The following is a 15,402-nucleotide window of genomic DNA, read 5'->3' as shown; positions in this document are numbered from 1 at the left end:
TTTATGCCTGCCCATTTTTCCTGCTTCCAACTCATCAATTTCAAGAACTGAATATTCATTTGATGCCTAATATATCCCATTCCTTTACAGATGTCATTGTAACATTGTAACGTCACCTTTCAATTGCTTTAATATTATTAGGGCCGATTGGTTAGATGCAATTTACATTTTAAGAATTACATCTAGAATCTTTGGCCAAATCGGTCATTTTTACTGAACGCCTTTATTGTGAATAATTAAAACTTCATTCAAATAAAAGTTTATCTACCTGTCTGAAAGGAGAAAGTTACATGTTTGTATAAGCTTGCATGCACGGTAAGCATATAGATACAGTGACAAACTGCACACAAGGTGGCGTCTGACGCACTGGTTACGGACGAACGCCCTTCGAGTCGTTCTCCCCTCATCCCCTACCCACTATCGCCCCAGCCGGACAGCACTGATTGGAGGACTCAATCAGGACTGATCTCGTTACGCGCAAGAGAGGAATGTGGTTCCAGTACTAGTAAAAGAAAACGGCAGGGACATAGAATCTGAATAAAACCTCAACACGGATTGGTTAAAACTGCTTTAAAGCTACATTTTGGATTGTAAAATAATTAATAAGACGTCGATCACCGAGTTGGACGATCTCTGATTTTAAGGATATTAGTCGGTGTGAATTCACAAAATAGGTAAGTGGGAATTCCGGATATGTGTTCAATAATTTTCTTTCCGAGAGAAAACTTTAAAGTTACGATTAAAGTGTTGAAGCAAACGTGTGAACTACGCCACTAAGCAACCGCATTGTTGAAGAAGTTTTTACGTTAATAGTGTAAGCTCTACCAATTTGTCTCTTAAACGTCGTCATTTTCATGTAACTTTTCGTGTGCCACAATCTGACTGTACAGCGTCAGCAACCATACCTTTTATAACGTTTAGCCATATCGCCTTTTAGTTCCCAAATATCCTGACTTTTCCAGTGTAATGCATTCATGTCTGGTGGCAGCTAAATCATCATATTCAGCGAGTATATTTCCAAAATAGTGTCGAATTACCTGAAATAATGAGCTGTGTACTTTACAGTTTTGTTTGTTTGTTGAATAGTTTGTGTTGTTTGATGTGGTGAAGCAGCGTTCAGTTGTTGCTGTGCCCGTGTTAACGCAAAGTTCTAACCTGCAACGTGTAAAATACTTGTAGGCCTACTACGTACTCTGTTCTTTAGTAAACTTGGGCCTGTGCTAGTTTTAGTTTTTGCATGACTATAAGACACCTAAGATACTGAATAGTTATTTATAAAATCGAAGTGTGTTTTAAAGGTGTAGTCGTTAAAAGGGTTATTTGTGGATTTGTTGCTAGTGTTTTGCGTAAAGCCCAAGGTCCGTCCCAAGCAAGTGGAGGACAGATTGAATGATTGTTTTGATCAAACAAGTTTGAGATCTTAACATAACAAATATGCAAGAAAAGCACGTTGTTCTCATTTGTTCGCACTCGATTGCTAATTTATGTATGTGGTCACTAACGATAATTGGATGCTAAGTTGCGTGTTTGCCATCATCAACAAAAATAGATATTCTTTGTAAAAAAAACAAACAAACAAAGGTTGGATAAAGAGGCCTTTTGATTTGGTGTGGGCTTTTAGTACACCACCAAGTCAAAATCTGTGCTGTATGTTTGTACGTCTTGTAAATATGTGGAAACCTGCAAATATTGAGAATGCTTTAGTGATGAATATCACCACCCATCAGGTTCCTGTTAAACGTAATGCCAAAGATATTGCAGGCATCTGTATAGATGTAAGACAGCTGATCATATTGAGTCTTGGTAAATTTGCGTTTTGGTCTTTTCTTGCACACAGACAGTGAACAGACTTCTGATTAGTCCCAAGGGCTGTTTCAAATGGAGCCAGAGGTAAATCTTCTAACAAAAAGTGAGGCTACGGTGTCTATATCTTATCTGTCTGTGTTCACTGTTGTACTGGGTCTTTTTTTTGTGCCCTATGAAAAATAGGAGAAACGTGAGGGGGAAAGTGGGCTGTGTTGGCCTCCTGGCTTTTCAGAGAAACCTTCTTTTTTTGTGCCAGTGTTCAGAAACACAAACAGACTTTAATGCGTATGGTTTATTTTTTTCTGTCTCAATGCAGTGAATATGAATAGGCCGTCAAGTAAACACTGGCATTCTGAGATACTTAGATCTGGAAGTCATTTTCAAAACTCATAGCTGATTAGGGCAGTTATGAGTTGCCGTTAAAACACAAAACAAAAAACAGAACTTAAGGGGGGGGGGGTGGAATTGTGCCAATTTTTGTAGTGTGCAATTCATGGACATCTGTGCATAATATTAAATAGGCATGAGGGTGATGAGTGTCAAACTCAAAATGCAGTATGTCTGTTTTTTGTCGAAGTGTGTGTGTGTGTGTGCACAGGGATTAGACTGTGGCTTTGTACCTCTTGCACTGACTTATCTGTTACATGTTCTCTTTGTGGTTTTTGTCCTCACTATGCATGCTCATTCATGACTGTGTGAAACCCACTGTGTGACATTCAGACCAGTAATCATCTGGCAATCATTGTGTTTGATCAAAAAATTAACTGACCCGGCATTAACCGTGGGAGCTCCTCATTCAGCTCTGTTGTTAGCACAGTGTCTGAGTGAGGGTAAACTTCCCATGTGTGGTTTGGATGACAGAACTAAGTCTGTTTGTCAAGATATTGTTTTGTTTGTTTATTTTTTTTAAAACAATGAGGTTATTTAACATTGCTTGGATGTCAATAGAAGCGAATAATAAGCTTGGCCTTTTTGTAACACTCACATTCACAAATGATGTGAAATGGGTTTCTCCGATGATAATCCCCTCAGTGTCTCTTGGTTCTCGGTGTAATGGTGCTACTTGTGCCACATGTGAGTAGATGGGCTTTATTTCCTGTATGTTTGTATGTTTCAGATATGGGTCATTTCCCCTGATCTTAGACTAGAAGGTCAGTTTTGTCTTTAATGCCATAGTTAGGGCTTCCAAATTGCACTAATATAATTTCTGCCACGAACATGCCCAGGCACTACTTGAGACTTATAGCCTGCCTTTTCTATCCACTTCTGTTTCTCTTTTGTTGCAACTTGTTTACCTCATTCCTACACAGGCGTGACATGGCTCTTTCCTGGTGACCCTTCCTCAGTTCCTCATATGGCAAATGATTCCTTTACTGATCTTTAAGAGGCTCCTGGAGCTATTGGCCAGAGAAGGTCCTCTGTCTGAGCACAGTTAAACCAGGAGTATGAGGAGAGCAGGGAGCCAAATCTAATTTCCTCTATAAGAGGCAGGCCGCCTTTATTTATATATCATTACAGCCATTTTTAAAAGGGAAGAAGTGGTCTGCTCGCTCTGTGGATGACGTGCGCTGCACTCTCGGCCTTTGGGCTTTCTCCTGGCCATTAAAGGTGCTTCGGCATGGAGAGAGGACAGGATGGCTGGTGGGAGGGGCTTCTGGCCTGGGGAGAGGAGGAGAGACCAGGAGTCATGTTACTTCTTATCTCTCTCTGTTGCTCTGTTTCAGCATTTCACTTACCTAAAGCCACTTGTGTTCTTTTTGTAGTCTGATCAGGCTTAATAAAGGCTATTGTTTTCAAATGTCTCCACCAGAAGGACTTGGCAACATGCTGTTGGTTGTAAGTTGTAACCCAGTGCATCTGCATGCATTTGCTGTAGGTTTTGTGCCTTGCCTGAAATAAGATGAGCCATTGGAGGGTTAGGGTAAAGGCAGTGAATAGAGGCTAATACGAGCCCTGGACAGATCTTATCATCCATTGCAGCAATAGCCTACCTGTTTACTTCCCTCTTTACCACAGAGATGGACACGCTCTTCCTGGCCTGGTGGCTTTTTTTTCTCACTGAATACTATCGGGAAATCTTAATGAACATCGAGTCTACAAATGGCTTGTGTTTGACTGGCAACCAAATAGCACCTCTTTTCAGAAGCTCTAAATGAAGGACCAAATTGAAAGAGTGAGACAAAGGCAGGCAGTAAAATTCAATATCGCTGCTTTGTTTTCGCTGTTTCAGATTCCGATTATTCCCAGAGTACTCTTACATAATGTGACATTGTCATTGCTGGTATTGCAGGGTGGTGTAATGGTTTCTCAAACCTATTTCATTCAGCATGCCTCTTCAGAGAAGCTCAAAAGGTTTTCACATGATCTTTTTCCTTTTTCTTTATCTTCTGTCTAATTATTCAACAGTTATACTACTGAAAGTTTAACTTTCTCTTCACACCTGAATTCTAGTTCAAGAATGGGATTTTTCTTTCATTTTGAATCAACATTGTATTTCATTGCCAAAAGTCCCTCTGTTCTTGCCACTGTGGGGCATTTCGGACACTTTTTATTTCAACAGTATTTTTCTTTCTAAAGGTTGTGGGTCAAAAGTATTGTTACTTTGTGTGAAATGGAGCATGTAGAATATACACACACACACACACACACACTCACTATCATCCATGCTGGGACCTCCCTTGGATAGACAAATTCAAGCAATAGGAGGATAGCATTGAAGCTTTCTTCGCCCTCTGGTCAGGTGGGCTGCAGGTGGTGGCTGTCTTTAATATCCATACTAGCTTGATGCAGCATAATTGTTGGAGTGTCTGTGTGTGTGTGTGCTAGCTGCACTAATGAACCTGAACCCAAGGCTCCATAAAAGTCCTCAATAAGCCCCCACCCTGTACCAAGCCCAGCCAGCTCCCTTGGAGAGGCAGGAAAACATTTCCTGGCACTGGGTTTAAGTACTGAATTAAGACACAGCAAATCGATGTGGAAGTCCCATCTGATCTCATTAATCTAACAGTAAGATGTCTTTGGATTTTGTTTGCAAAGTACAGAATGTGAACTTTTATTTGATAATCATATTCTGTTTTGACTAGATGTGATTTTTCCATATATCCATTTTTTATGCTTCTTGATTAAAAAGTATGGCTTCACCATATGAAGAGAGTGCCATATATTATGCCTTGAGGTTGCTGACATTGAATAAAGGCTGCATGACATACTGATTGGTAATTATTGTTGCAATTGAATTAAAATGTATTTATTTATTTGTTTGTTGGTTTGTGTTAAAATTCTAACCAAGCCCATAGGTCTCTAAGTGTTTTGTGAGTGCTTATGCAAATTGTGTGATTTACCTGACAAATAACTTGGGTCATCATAATGCAGACCTATCTTTGTCACATGTTTATAACGGTTTTCATACGAGTTAACATTACCAACATATGATGCAGTATCAGTATGTTTGTTTAGTTTTGTGTTTTTAATAAAAATTGAATATATGTACAGTTTAACCTGACATTCAGAGGAAGAAGCTAAGGATATTATTTTATCATTTGTCCAGTAGTAATTTTATGCCAGTTTGAATAAACCTAATTAATCTATGATTATACATAAAATTATCATTATGTGAATAGGTGGAACATTTCCAGTGAAGAGCTGTCTTTCTAATGTAGTGTCTCTTTTCTTAAATGGCAGTAGCTTTGTGCAGTCTCACATTAACCTTCATAATGAATGAATAGGAGCAGGTACTGTACTTTAGATGGTGCACCAGTATTGCCATGATAATGTGAGCTCAAAACACTGAGAGGTCACCACCTACCTTTTATCAATTTTCCAGCTTCATCTCACTTTAGCCTCACTCGCCTTTAGAAGCCAAACACCAAGGATAAGGGCTGACATGATTATCTACTGAGTGATCAGGGGTTGGTCATCCATGCACAAATTTGGTGCAGTCCTAGATCAGAAAGCATTTTAAATAGTCTCACCATTCGCAGTAAATAAGCTGCCAAGATGAGAGTTGAGCTTGGTGTATATCTTTTTGACTTAGTTAAAAAAATCAATGATGAATCCTTTTGCATCTGACCATGTCTTCCCTCCTCTGATAGTGAAACCTTCAGAGAAGCTCAACCTCTTGCTGGGGCCACACTCTGTGTGATCACTCTTGCAACAACACACACAGTAGAAAAGGTACTGCTGACTGCCACACCATCAACGGGTGTGGGCTAGGATACTGCCAGGCAAACCAAACCTAGATAGGAGCAACTGAGGGTAAAGGGCCTTGCACAAGGGCCCAACAGCAACAACCCAGCGGGTCTCGAACCAGCAACCTCCAAAACTCAAGTCAAGCACCCTAAATAACCAGCCACCACTGCCCCCTCTTGCAACAACAACGCTTCGGTATAGTTAGTGGATGATTCATGGTAGTTACTACATGGTATGAGACCCACCTAATAATGGAATAATAAGACTGGATGTTAAGAGGTTGGCTCATTTGTTTAAGGTTGGCTTTCCAAAGTTTAGTATCCTAAGAAACGTAAGCTTTTGTGTTTCAGCAATACATTAACACAAGCTTGAGAGTGGATTATAACCTGTGCTCTTAGAATAGCTTTTAATGGGAAAGTACTCCTTTACATGGGGGACGTTAAGTTTAAATATCATTCTGAAAGTGAAGGGGGCAGAGAGCAATTAGTGGGCAGAAGTTGCTCAGGCCTCCCTCTTATTTTCCACATCCCCATGCAGGTGTCCCAGTGAACCACAGTGACCTCGTTTCATGGCCTTTTGCTTCAGTGGGCTATGGCTGATCGTTCTCTTTGATTATATTACCTCCAGATATATTTTGTATGCATCCACGTCGTTCATTTGGCTTTACTAAACCCTCTGGAATTAACAGTGGCAATGACATCTTCAAATATCTGATTCCCACTTTGTCCAGCTGTCCCTCATCTTCCGGCTTGCTTTTTTTCCCCTCCGTGCCAACATTCTCTCTCTCTTTTTCTCTCTCTGAGTGTCTCTCTCCATTACTCTGTTTTTCCTCACTCAAAAAAGATCTCAGACAATGATGAGCATTCCATTAATATCTAGTAAATGTTTTCACTGTTGGTTAGCCTACTGGTGATTTAACTGTTGACATGCTATATTCCTTAGCAGTTCTCACCTTCACTAAAACAAATAAATAAAACATTTTACCTATTTAATATATCACATGTTTACATGTTATACCAAACATGTTTAGCATATAATTTGACTTCTTGACCTCAGAATCGAAAATTCTATGGTCACAATAGCTTAATCCCTTTTACAGGATCTCTGTTTGGTGGTGGTGGTTGTTAATAATAATAATAATAATAATAATAATAATAATAATAATAATAATAATAATAATAATAATAATAATAATAATAATAGTTGCATTTATATAGTGCCTTTCTCAAACTCAAGGTCACTTCTTTTCTTTTTTTTCCTTCTTTTTTTTTTTCTTTTTACAATTTTTTTTTTCTTTTTTTTTTTTTTGGTTTGTCCAAAGATTGATGTACTTTAAAGTATGCCAACTCATTTGCTTCATCTTTTTCTTAAATGCTATATGGCTTTTTTTTCAACATCTCATGCAGTTCCACTTTGGAAGTGAGGGTCTGTTGCCAACCTGGTCCAGCAGGTGTTCATTTGAAGTTCCCTCAGCACAGAGCATCTTCACCGCCGCCACCCATGAGGCTGCTTGGTCCCTGTCCCCTCAAGCATGATACCTTCCCTCACTGGCTGCCCTGTCAGGTAAGACCCCACTGCCCTCTTTAATGTACAACTCAGTTTTTGTTTTTGTATTTTTGTTTTGTTTTTTTTATCTCAGTCATACCATTTATTTTCTCCTTTTTTTTCTACTTTCAAGCTTGTCCTCTTTGTACAAGACAGAGTTATACTACCAATGTTTTTTGTGGCCATTGGTACTCCACACCAAAGCATGTCACTTTAACTTTCTTTGGAGGGCCTGTTGCACTCCTCAGAGGACCTCCTAATTTTGTTTCCATATGAATTTGTTATATAGTAGGATAAGCTCAGTAATAAACTGTGTAACAGTGTTGTGTACATGTGGTCCTCCCGGCCTTGATGGGGCCCCACTCTGGACCAGACATGTCTCTCCCCCAATATGACTGATTTTATTTTCTTATTTTTTGGTTGCGTGAGTTGGCGCTAAAGAGGCCCTGTTGCACTTTTCGTGCCTGCCGTCCTGAAGGCGGATTAACCCCTAACCTTGCGTCTCAAACAAAGACAGACCTGGGCAATCAGTGGGTTTCCTGTTTCATAATTATTGGAGCTTGATTGTGCTGTCAGAGTCCAGATCAGCCCCCAGCCTCTAGCCAATCTCAAACACACAACCCCCCCCCCCTCCACGTCATATCAGGGATGTGTTTACCACATGCAAAGCAGACCCAGCTCATGGCTGCCCTGGCCCTGCGGCCACAGAGCCAGGGCTGCTCTGCTCAGAATTACCGTGGTTAATTTACAGGCCTCCGTTTTGATTGGACCTCAGTGAAAGTTTAGGTTTGGCTTAGTCGAGTGGATCAATGGGGCCTTTGGAGTGTGGTTTAGTGAGCCGTGCAGACCTGGGATGTTTACACGGGGTCTGTGTGATGGTGATGGCGATGGCAACCCTGGGGGAGGGGCTGTTACACTCAATTGCAGCCACATGTTTGTAGAGGAAGTGGAGCTGAATGAGGCCATGTGATCTGACAGACTGAGCAGGACCCTCGCCTGTGGACCCTCGCTGTTTTCCAGCATGTTCCTGCTTCCTCATCGGGACTGTGGTTGCAGCACAAGCACGACGTTGCCACTCCGCTCTACACTTGTGCGTTTATAAACCTTAGACACACTTCCACTCATGTCCCACATGCTCATAAATACAGCCACTCCCTTGTGGAGCTTGCAGCGCACGTACACACGCAGACCACACACAGAAAGCCAGATCAGGGTGAGGTCTGTGTGGTTCAAGTCTTTTTACACACAACTACACCATCCTCCTTCTACAGCAAGATGACATCATCTTTTTGCTATTATCGTTCTGTCGCTTAGAATATACTGGCCATGAACACACAGGTGATTATATAGATCCAGTAAGCTCCTTGTCCGGATGAGAGTCATTGGCTTTTGTGTGTCCAGTGTCTAAGATGTGCTCTGCTGTTGAGAATAAAGTCATGGAGGCAGCGCTGGCAAGGGTGGAGTTTCAATGTTGCAGTGTTGCTGGATGTAGGATCAAACAGTTGTGTCTAGTGTGAGAGGCACAGTTGTTTCCTTGAACTTTGGGGCATCAGAAAGCCCCTGACGCCTCCTGGGTTCAGAGCAGGAAAAGACTTTAGCAGAAGGAAGGTTGGCAACACAAGATAAGGTCTCTTTATCATAGGTCCCCCTTGGAATGCTTGGGCAGGTAATGGAAAAAAAAAGCCACCCCTTCCAACTCTGCCAGGGTCAGCCCCTCTGCTTCCTGAAACTGAGTGGCGTCTCAAATCTCAGAACAACACCAGATCAGTTTTGTTGGTGGGGGGCTCTTTTCTCCACCCTAACCAGCTAGCTGTACAATATCAGATTCATTAAGCAGCCAGATGACACGCGTGTCTGTACACGGGAGGGAGCTCTTCTGAATGTGCGTGTTCTTTCTCTGAATGCTTTCACAGGTCTGTGTGCATTAGGATGCGTGACTTGGCAGTCGGTAATGCACTCTCGTTAAACGGGTCCACGTTATAGATCGTGGCTGATCGTTCCCAGGGCCACAATAGTTGTGTTCTGAGAGAAGGCAGACTGGTATGGAAGAATGCCTCTGGTTATTGTGTATGATGAAGAATGAAGTCTTTAGAGACAGTGTTCCACTGATGATATGCAGCTGATCCAGACACCAAAACTCTGAAACTGCTTTTTCATATATGGAAAAGGTCATAAATGAACTGTGGGGCTGCATTTGACTTCTTTCTTATCTACAAAAGACAGTATTATTTAAATGATTAGTGTCACAGCGTTTTCCAACAATGTCTAAAGTATGTTCTATACGTATTTGGCTTTTATTGTGCAGGCAGTTATTCATCTTTTTTTCTCCCAAAGGGCAAATTGACACAAGTGTGAAAAAATGTGCTCTAGAATTCAGGGCTGTGTTCTGCATTTTTGGTGTCATTTGTAGCCCAGGGGTAGCACTACATCCATCCCCAGAGTCTCCCTGTGATGGCTGTGTGATTTGCTTGAGCTCTGTCCTGACTATCAAGCTCCCTGTTTTTAGTGAGTGGGGGTGGGGGTGCTGGAATGTGTCGGAGCATGTGCGTGAGCTGAAGCATGGCCTTATTTTCAGCTGGATGGAGTAATTACAGACTGGGGTGAGGCTCTCTGGCTGGCCAGCCCACAGTGGCCTGTGAGCAGAGTTTCCCAGGATCCACTCAAGGTCTTATCTGGAGAGGGCCCAGGGTAGTTAGTGTCAGCTGCGTGAGCAGAGCACCTCAGACTGACCTTCCGACCCTGGGCTTTTCATAACACTTAGAGAACAACGTGCCCTGTGAGCATTTGATACATCATGCATGTTACTTGAAAAAACAGAGAGAGAGAGAGAGGGGTCAGACCTTTAAGGTTAGTCAGTGCAAGACAAATCCCTGAGAGCAGTGCTGAAATGTGCATCTGAGAAACCGTCGTCTCCCGGCAGACAGAGAGAGAAGCATAAGATTGCTGGGAGGGTGGAGACCAAGACTGTGTGTATGTGAAACGAAGCGGGCCAGAGAGGACTGGCCTGGGAGCAAGGCAGCAGGCCACTGCTGCAGAGGTTTGTCTAGACTTCTGGATCAGTGTCAGCTGGGATATCTTTTATTTTTAATTCATGCGGGAGACAAACCAAGAGAAAACCAAAAGAAAAATCAAACATATCCATGCTGGCATCATGCCTAACAGGAATAAATAGCTTTATGAACTTGCTAGCCTTAATGGGTTTCCACAGAGACAGATAGTTAACTAAAAATTGAATACCCTGCTACATTAAAATTTGTAACTTCCCAGTGAAATCCTTGAAATACTTGTTAGGATGGGAAATATTTATTAGGATGTCCTAGACCAAGGACTCTGGTAATTCCCCCCTGAGTGTTTTGAACATTTGATAAGACCCTGATATAAACTGAGGACATGCCGCAAATATGAGGGAGCCAGCGTCTTGCTGGCAGTCGAGCATGACTGGGCCTCAGGAGTAGAGAGAGGAGTAAAGATGAGGAGGGGGTGTAACGGGAGGTTTGGAAGGGGAGTGCTCAGTATTCTTATGCTAATCCAGCCTGAGATGAGGCACAGAAGCAGCCAAGCAAACAATGAGAGTGGAGACGGCAAGTCTGCTCTACGTGCTGGCAGACATGCCTTGAGAGGCAAGCAAGGCGCTGGACTGCCTGCAAGGAGGGGCCCCCAGGAGGGGCTGGAAGAAGCGTGCCAACACACACACACACACACACACACACACACTGCACTCGCTCGCTCGCTCTCTTACTCAATCTATGAGCCAGGCAGTAGGGCCAGTTGCAGTGGAAGGCCTATGTGGGTGTGTATGTTAATGTCCAAGTGTTTGTGAGACTTCCTTGTTCCTTATGTTGCAGAAATTCAGAAGCAGTTTTTGTTTAGGCCAGTGTGTATGTCTACTGTAGGGTTTTGGGTCTGCTCTTCTGGCTGATAATGAGCTAGAAGGGAGGTCTCATGGATAATTCAGTGCTGTGGGCTTGTTTAGGCTTCTTTGTTCGCTGCACAGGAGGACCTTGCTGTGGTGTTCACTTGTGGTTTTGTTGGAGCTCTGTATTTGAGTTTGTTCCCTTTAGGAGCTTTTTAAGTGCACTTTGGTCAAAACTACAGACACTTGGCTGGAATATTTTGGGAAGCTTTTTCAACTGTTTAACTTTTTATTTACCATAACAGAGCTGCTTTCCATAGACAAACAGGACTCTAAAGTGATCCATGCAATGCATGTGCATGTATATATGTAATGTATATGTAATCACACTAAGTTTCCAAAGTTTCTTGCACTTGGATGTTAGTAGTGTTTTGTTGCTTTGTTCCATGTAACATTCCTCAATTCCTGTAATTATTGGAATATGTAATTTTATGACCGTTACATGTCCCTTCTCGTCAAGTCTACCAAATATTGGTGAGCATAGTGAAATAATCTCTATCTTTATTTTTTTAAGCTTTTCTGCTCTACTTTACATTTCCACACTATTTCACTCAGACATCTCACCACACATTTCACTTATCTGTCGATGGTGCTCAGTTATCCTAGAACTGATTTTTAAAGACAAGCATAGTCTTGAATGGTGTGATCGAGTCTGTGATTAGCCCCACTTAAGACATGAAAACATGTTTTGATTCAGTCATCTGTGAATTGTATTCTAAAAACTGCAGTGTTCAGAAGCATTCTTGATCCCTTGGGGGAAGAATTGCCCCACTCAATCTTGAGCTCCTCAGATTTCTGTCTCCAGAGCGTCTTTTTTCTTTCTTTCTTTTTTTCTTCTCTCTCTCGCTCCCCCCCCCCCCTTCAAGCTTTCTGTGATTGACGATTGTGGGAATTCCTTCCCGCAATCCCCCCTCCCATGCTTCAGTGATTTGCTATAAGGGGCAGTTATTCTATATGGTACCCACATTCCCCTCCACCCTTTTTTCTTCTCTGTTCTTTCAACTTTTTAAGGCAAAGTAATGAGTGGAGCGCTAAAGAAATTCAGGGAAAGACCTTCTGAGGGACCATGTCATTTAGCTGACTGGAATCTTGACCTTTTGTTCACGCTCGGTAGGATTACTCCATATTAAGTTGTCCATCTGCCATTTCTTGCCCCTTAGCTTAGGCTGGTTTATTCATATCCAGTTACGCTGGAAAAGGTTTGATCTATTCTGATACCACACCGACAAGGATTGGTGGCATTTGCTTCTGTATCAGTATCATTCCTGCCAGTGTCGGTTCTAGCTGTGCGGGGGAGGGGGAGGGGGCAGTTAGTGTGGGGTCCAGTGTGTGGCTTGTGCCTCGTGCCTCAGGAAGTGGCTGTATGGAGCGGAAGCTCTTGTTTACAGATGGAAGTGTGAGTGTCGGAGGGGTGTCACATGAGTGTGAGGAAATGGCGTTCCATAATCACGCTGTTGCATTGCTGCACCCAGCTCCCACTGCCTCACGCTCCTGATCCAACCTGAGCTACACTGCACTCGTTGCACCCTAAAACCAGTAGCTTTATTTTTTATTGGGTCCTTATCTACACTGGAAACAAAAGTGCCACGAAGTTGAGTAGGTAGCCAGGTAGAAACAGTGCTGAAGTTGGAGCGCAATACTGCACAATGTCTGAGCAGAGGCCTATTGCTTAAGGGGTTACATCGCACCCTCCCCAAGCTGTGGGAGCTCCTCCTTTTTGTTTTCCTGTTACAGAGGAGTCAGGAGAGTTTGAATGGAAGGATGCAGGTCAGGCTCTTTGTCCGTTTCAGCTCAGAGAAAGGTGGCGCATCCAGGTTCCCTCTCTGTGCTTGTTGGTTGAGCCCCACCCCTCGGCCCAAGCTGCCAATAGGACCCACTAACTGCATGGAGACACATGGGAGCTGAGACACATTGTTATTAATGCAAGGCAAGTTTGGACTTTGTCTGGGACTTCCCTTGGCAGTTCACTCCATCAGAGCTGTCAAAGGTCAGGGGTCAAGCTCCTGTAGAAAGAAAATTCTAACCCTAAAGTCCTAATGATGTCCAGTCCATGTCTATCAGGAGGCCTCTGTGCTATATTTGATCCACTAATCACTATACTCTCTGTTCTTTGTAGGGTTTTAAACAAGAGAGATTTGTGATTTGACTTTGAAGTCCTCACCGCTCTCTCCTGCTGTCTGCACTGCTGAGAGAATCATCTTCCCAAAACACCTTTGCTTTGCTAGAGCAGCACACAGCCACACCACCCAGTCATCTGCAACCCCTCACCACCCAGCCGACACGATGAAGAGCAATGGGGTCTTCCTCATTGTCTGTGGAGCTTGCTTCTTGCTCTGTCTTCAAGCCGAGGGTAAGATGCAGCTACATGTCACAGCTCCCTTCAACTCCTTCAGTCATTGCTCTGGGGCATTGTGTTATGAGGCAGCGGGGGTCTTTGCAATAGAAAATTAGCATTTTTTAAAAAATGTTTTTGTTTGGTTTTGAGTAAGTTGAGTAGAGAAAGGTAGAGGTGTCTGTTGTAGGCGGATAAAGTGATGGGCAGAAGTCGATCATTCAAATTGAGGCAGAATTCTCCCCTGCATTTATTACTGTTTTCAGTAGTTTTTAGTTCTTTAATGGGTGTTTTTTAAAAAATACAGCTGTTCTACTGATGCATCAGAGAACAAAGACTGAATTCAGGGTTGTTGTTTTTTTTCCTTTTTTACCTGGTCTCATGGTATTCTGTTCATTTTTCCCTGCTCTCAAAGTCAAAAGATTGTCTTCCTTTTTTGTTGAATGTAGAAATCTATACATCTTTGGAAGCCTCTATCAAAATGTACTGTTCTCCTCTATGGGCTATCAGAAGACATTTGTTTCACTATTTAAATAATCCACTTAGTGGATTACCCACTATTAATCTCAGTCTCTCGTCTCCATGTGTTTAGTTGTGAATGACCCATTGGGCCATTTGGAGGGAGGGAGAGAGAGCTAAGCAAGTATTGGGTTAGGATGTATTTAGGGAGGCTCTGTGTGATTCTTGTCACTCAATGTTTGTGATCTCTGGAGGGGGCAGAGTTGGAGCTGACAGATATCTGTAGATTTAAAAGTGTGGGCAAAAGTGAACTAGTCCTATTGTATTTCTTCAGATAAAGTGACACATTATCTCTAAAAAGCATTTTAAGGGTGCCATTGTTTGATTAGGCCCTTAAGTCAACTGCCTGTGCCATCAAAAGCAGACTCTCTGTGCCTACTTTAACTCTTCCATTTTGTATACTAAATGTGTAAATAAAGGAGCTGAGCTAATGGAAAGTGGCCTGGTTTTGAATGCAGTATGAGCCTTTATGGTTCTCGTGTCACTTTCTATCCTATAATGAATTTTTGGTTTTGTTATGACAGTTCATTTCTCAGACGGCAAGACTTCAGGACTAGTTTTGATCATTTATCCTACTCAGTATCAGTATCTCTTCTGTTTTAGTTGCTCGGTGATGAAAACAGATAATATTGCCTGTATTTGTTTAGTTTATGAGTTTGTTTATTTCTTTCCTTTTTCCAAAAGCCACCCTATTTTTGGCTATAGTTTCTTGGAGTTTTAAACAGTGTCTATTCTTAGTAACAGGAAAGCCATGAAAGAAAAGAGAGTTTTCTGTACAAAAGAACTAGAATTATGACCTCCTAAGCCTGATGGGAAAAGCAGATTTGATGGAGATTAAATTCTTCTTAGCTTTTGAAGTTGAAATTGATTACTGAAAGCTTCCAGGCTCATTAGCTCTGAACTTTTTTGATAGCATACACCCAGAGTAATAAACAGGCCTTTGGGGTGTGGGAGCAAGATTTAGTCATTGGGTTTTCTGTCGTCCTACCAAGTATGTTAGGGAGGGGGAGAGGTTCTCCCTTGATGGAATTGCTGCAGTTATTTTGGTTGAGTGTTAGCGTGGCCAATCCTCTGTGCCGTGCTAACCCTGCGTTCACTT

The 15,402-nt window shown here is 42.3% G+C and overlaps 1 protein-coding gene across 2 annotated transcripts in view; it reads left to right on the top strand.

Moving 5' to 3' along the window:
* Nucleotides 1-456: 456 nt before the first annotated feature.
* bmpr1ab (bone morphogenetic protein receptor, type IAb) overlaps nucleotides 457-15,402 on the top strand; it is a 26,400-nt gene continuing 11,454 nt past the window's right edge. Inside the window, exons 1-3 of one of the 2 annotated variants that reach the window (XM_027002712.3) lie at nucleotides 457-674; nucleotides 7,401-7,557; nucleotides 13,569-13,802. In XM_027002712.3, coding sequence (XP_026858513.2) covers nucleotides 13,736-13,802 — 67 coding nt within the window. In that variant the 5' untranslated portion in view covers nucleotides 457-674; nucleotides 7,401-7,557; nucleotides 13,569-13,735. The remainder of the gene's footprint in view (nucleotides 675-7,400; nucleotides 7,558-13,568; nucleotides 13,803-15,402) is intronic. The other variant, XM_081697224.1, reaches the window with a different exon arrangement.

This window comes from Electrophorus electricus, chromosome 15, assembly GCF_041902795.1.
Source record: "Electrophorus electricus isolate QZ-2024a chromosome 15, ASM4190279v1, whole genome shotgun sequence".
NCBI lineage: Eukaryota > Metazoa > Chordata > Actinopteri > Gymnotiformes > Gymnotidae > Electrophorus > Electrophorus electricus.
The sequence above is the reverse complement of the archived record's forward strand: the minus strand, read 5'-3'. Positions and strand labels throughout refer to the sequence as shown.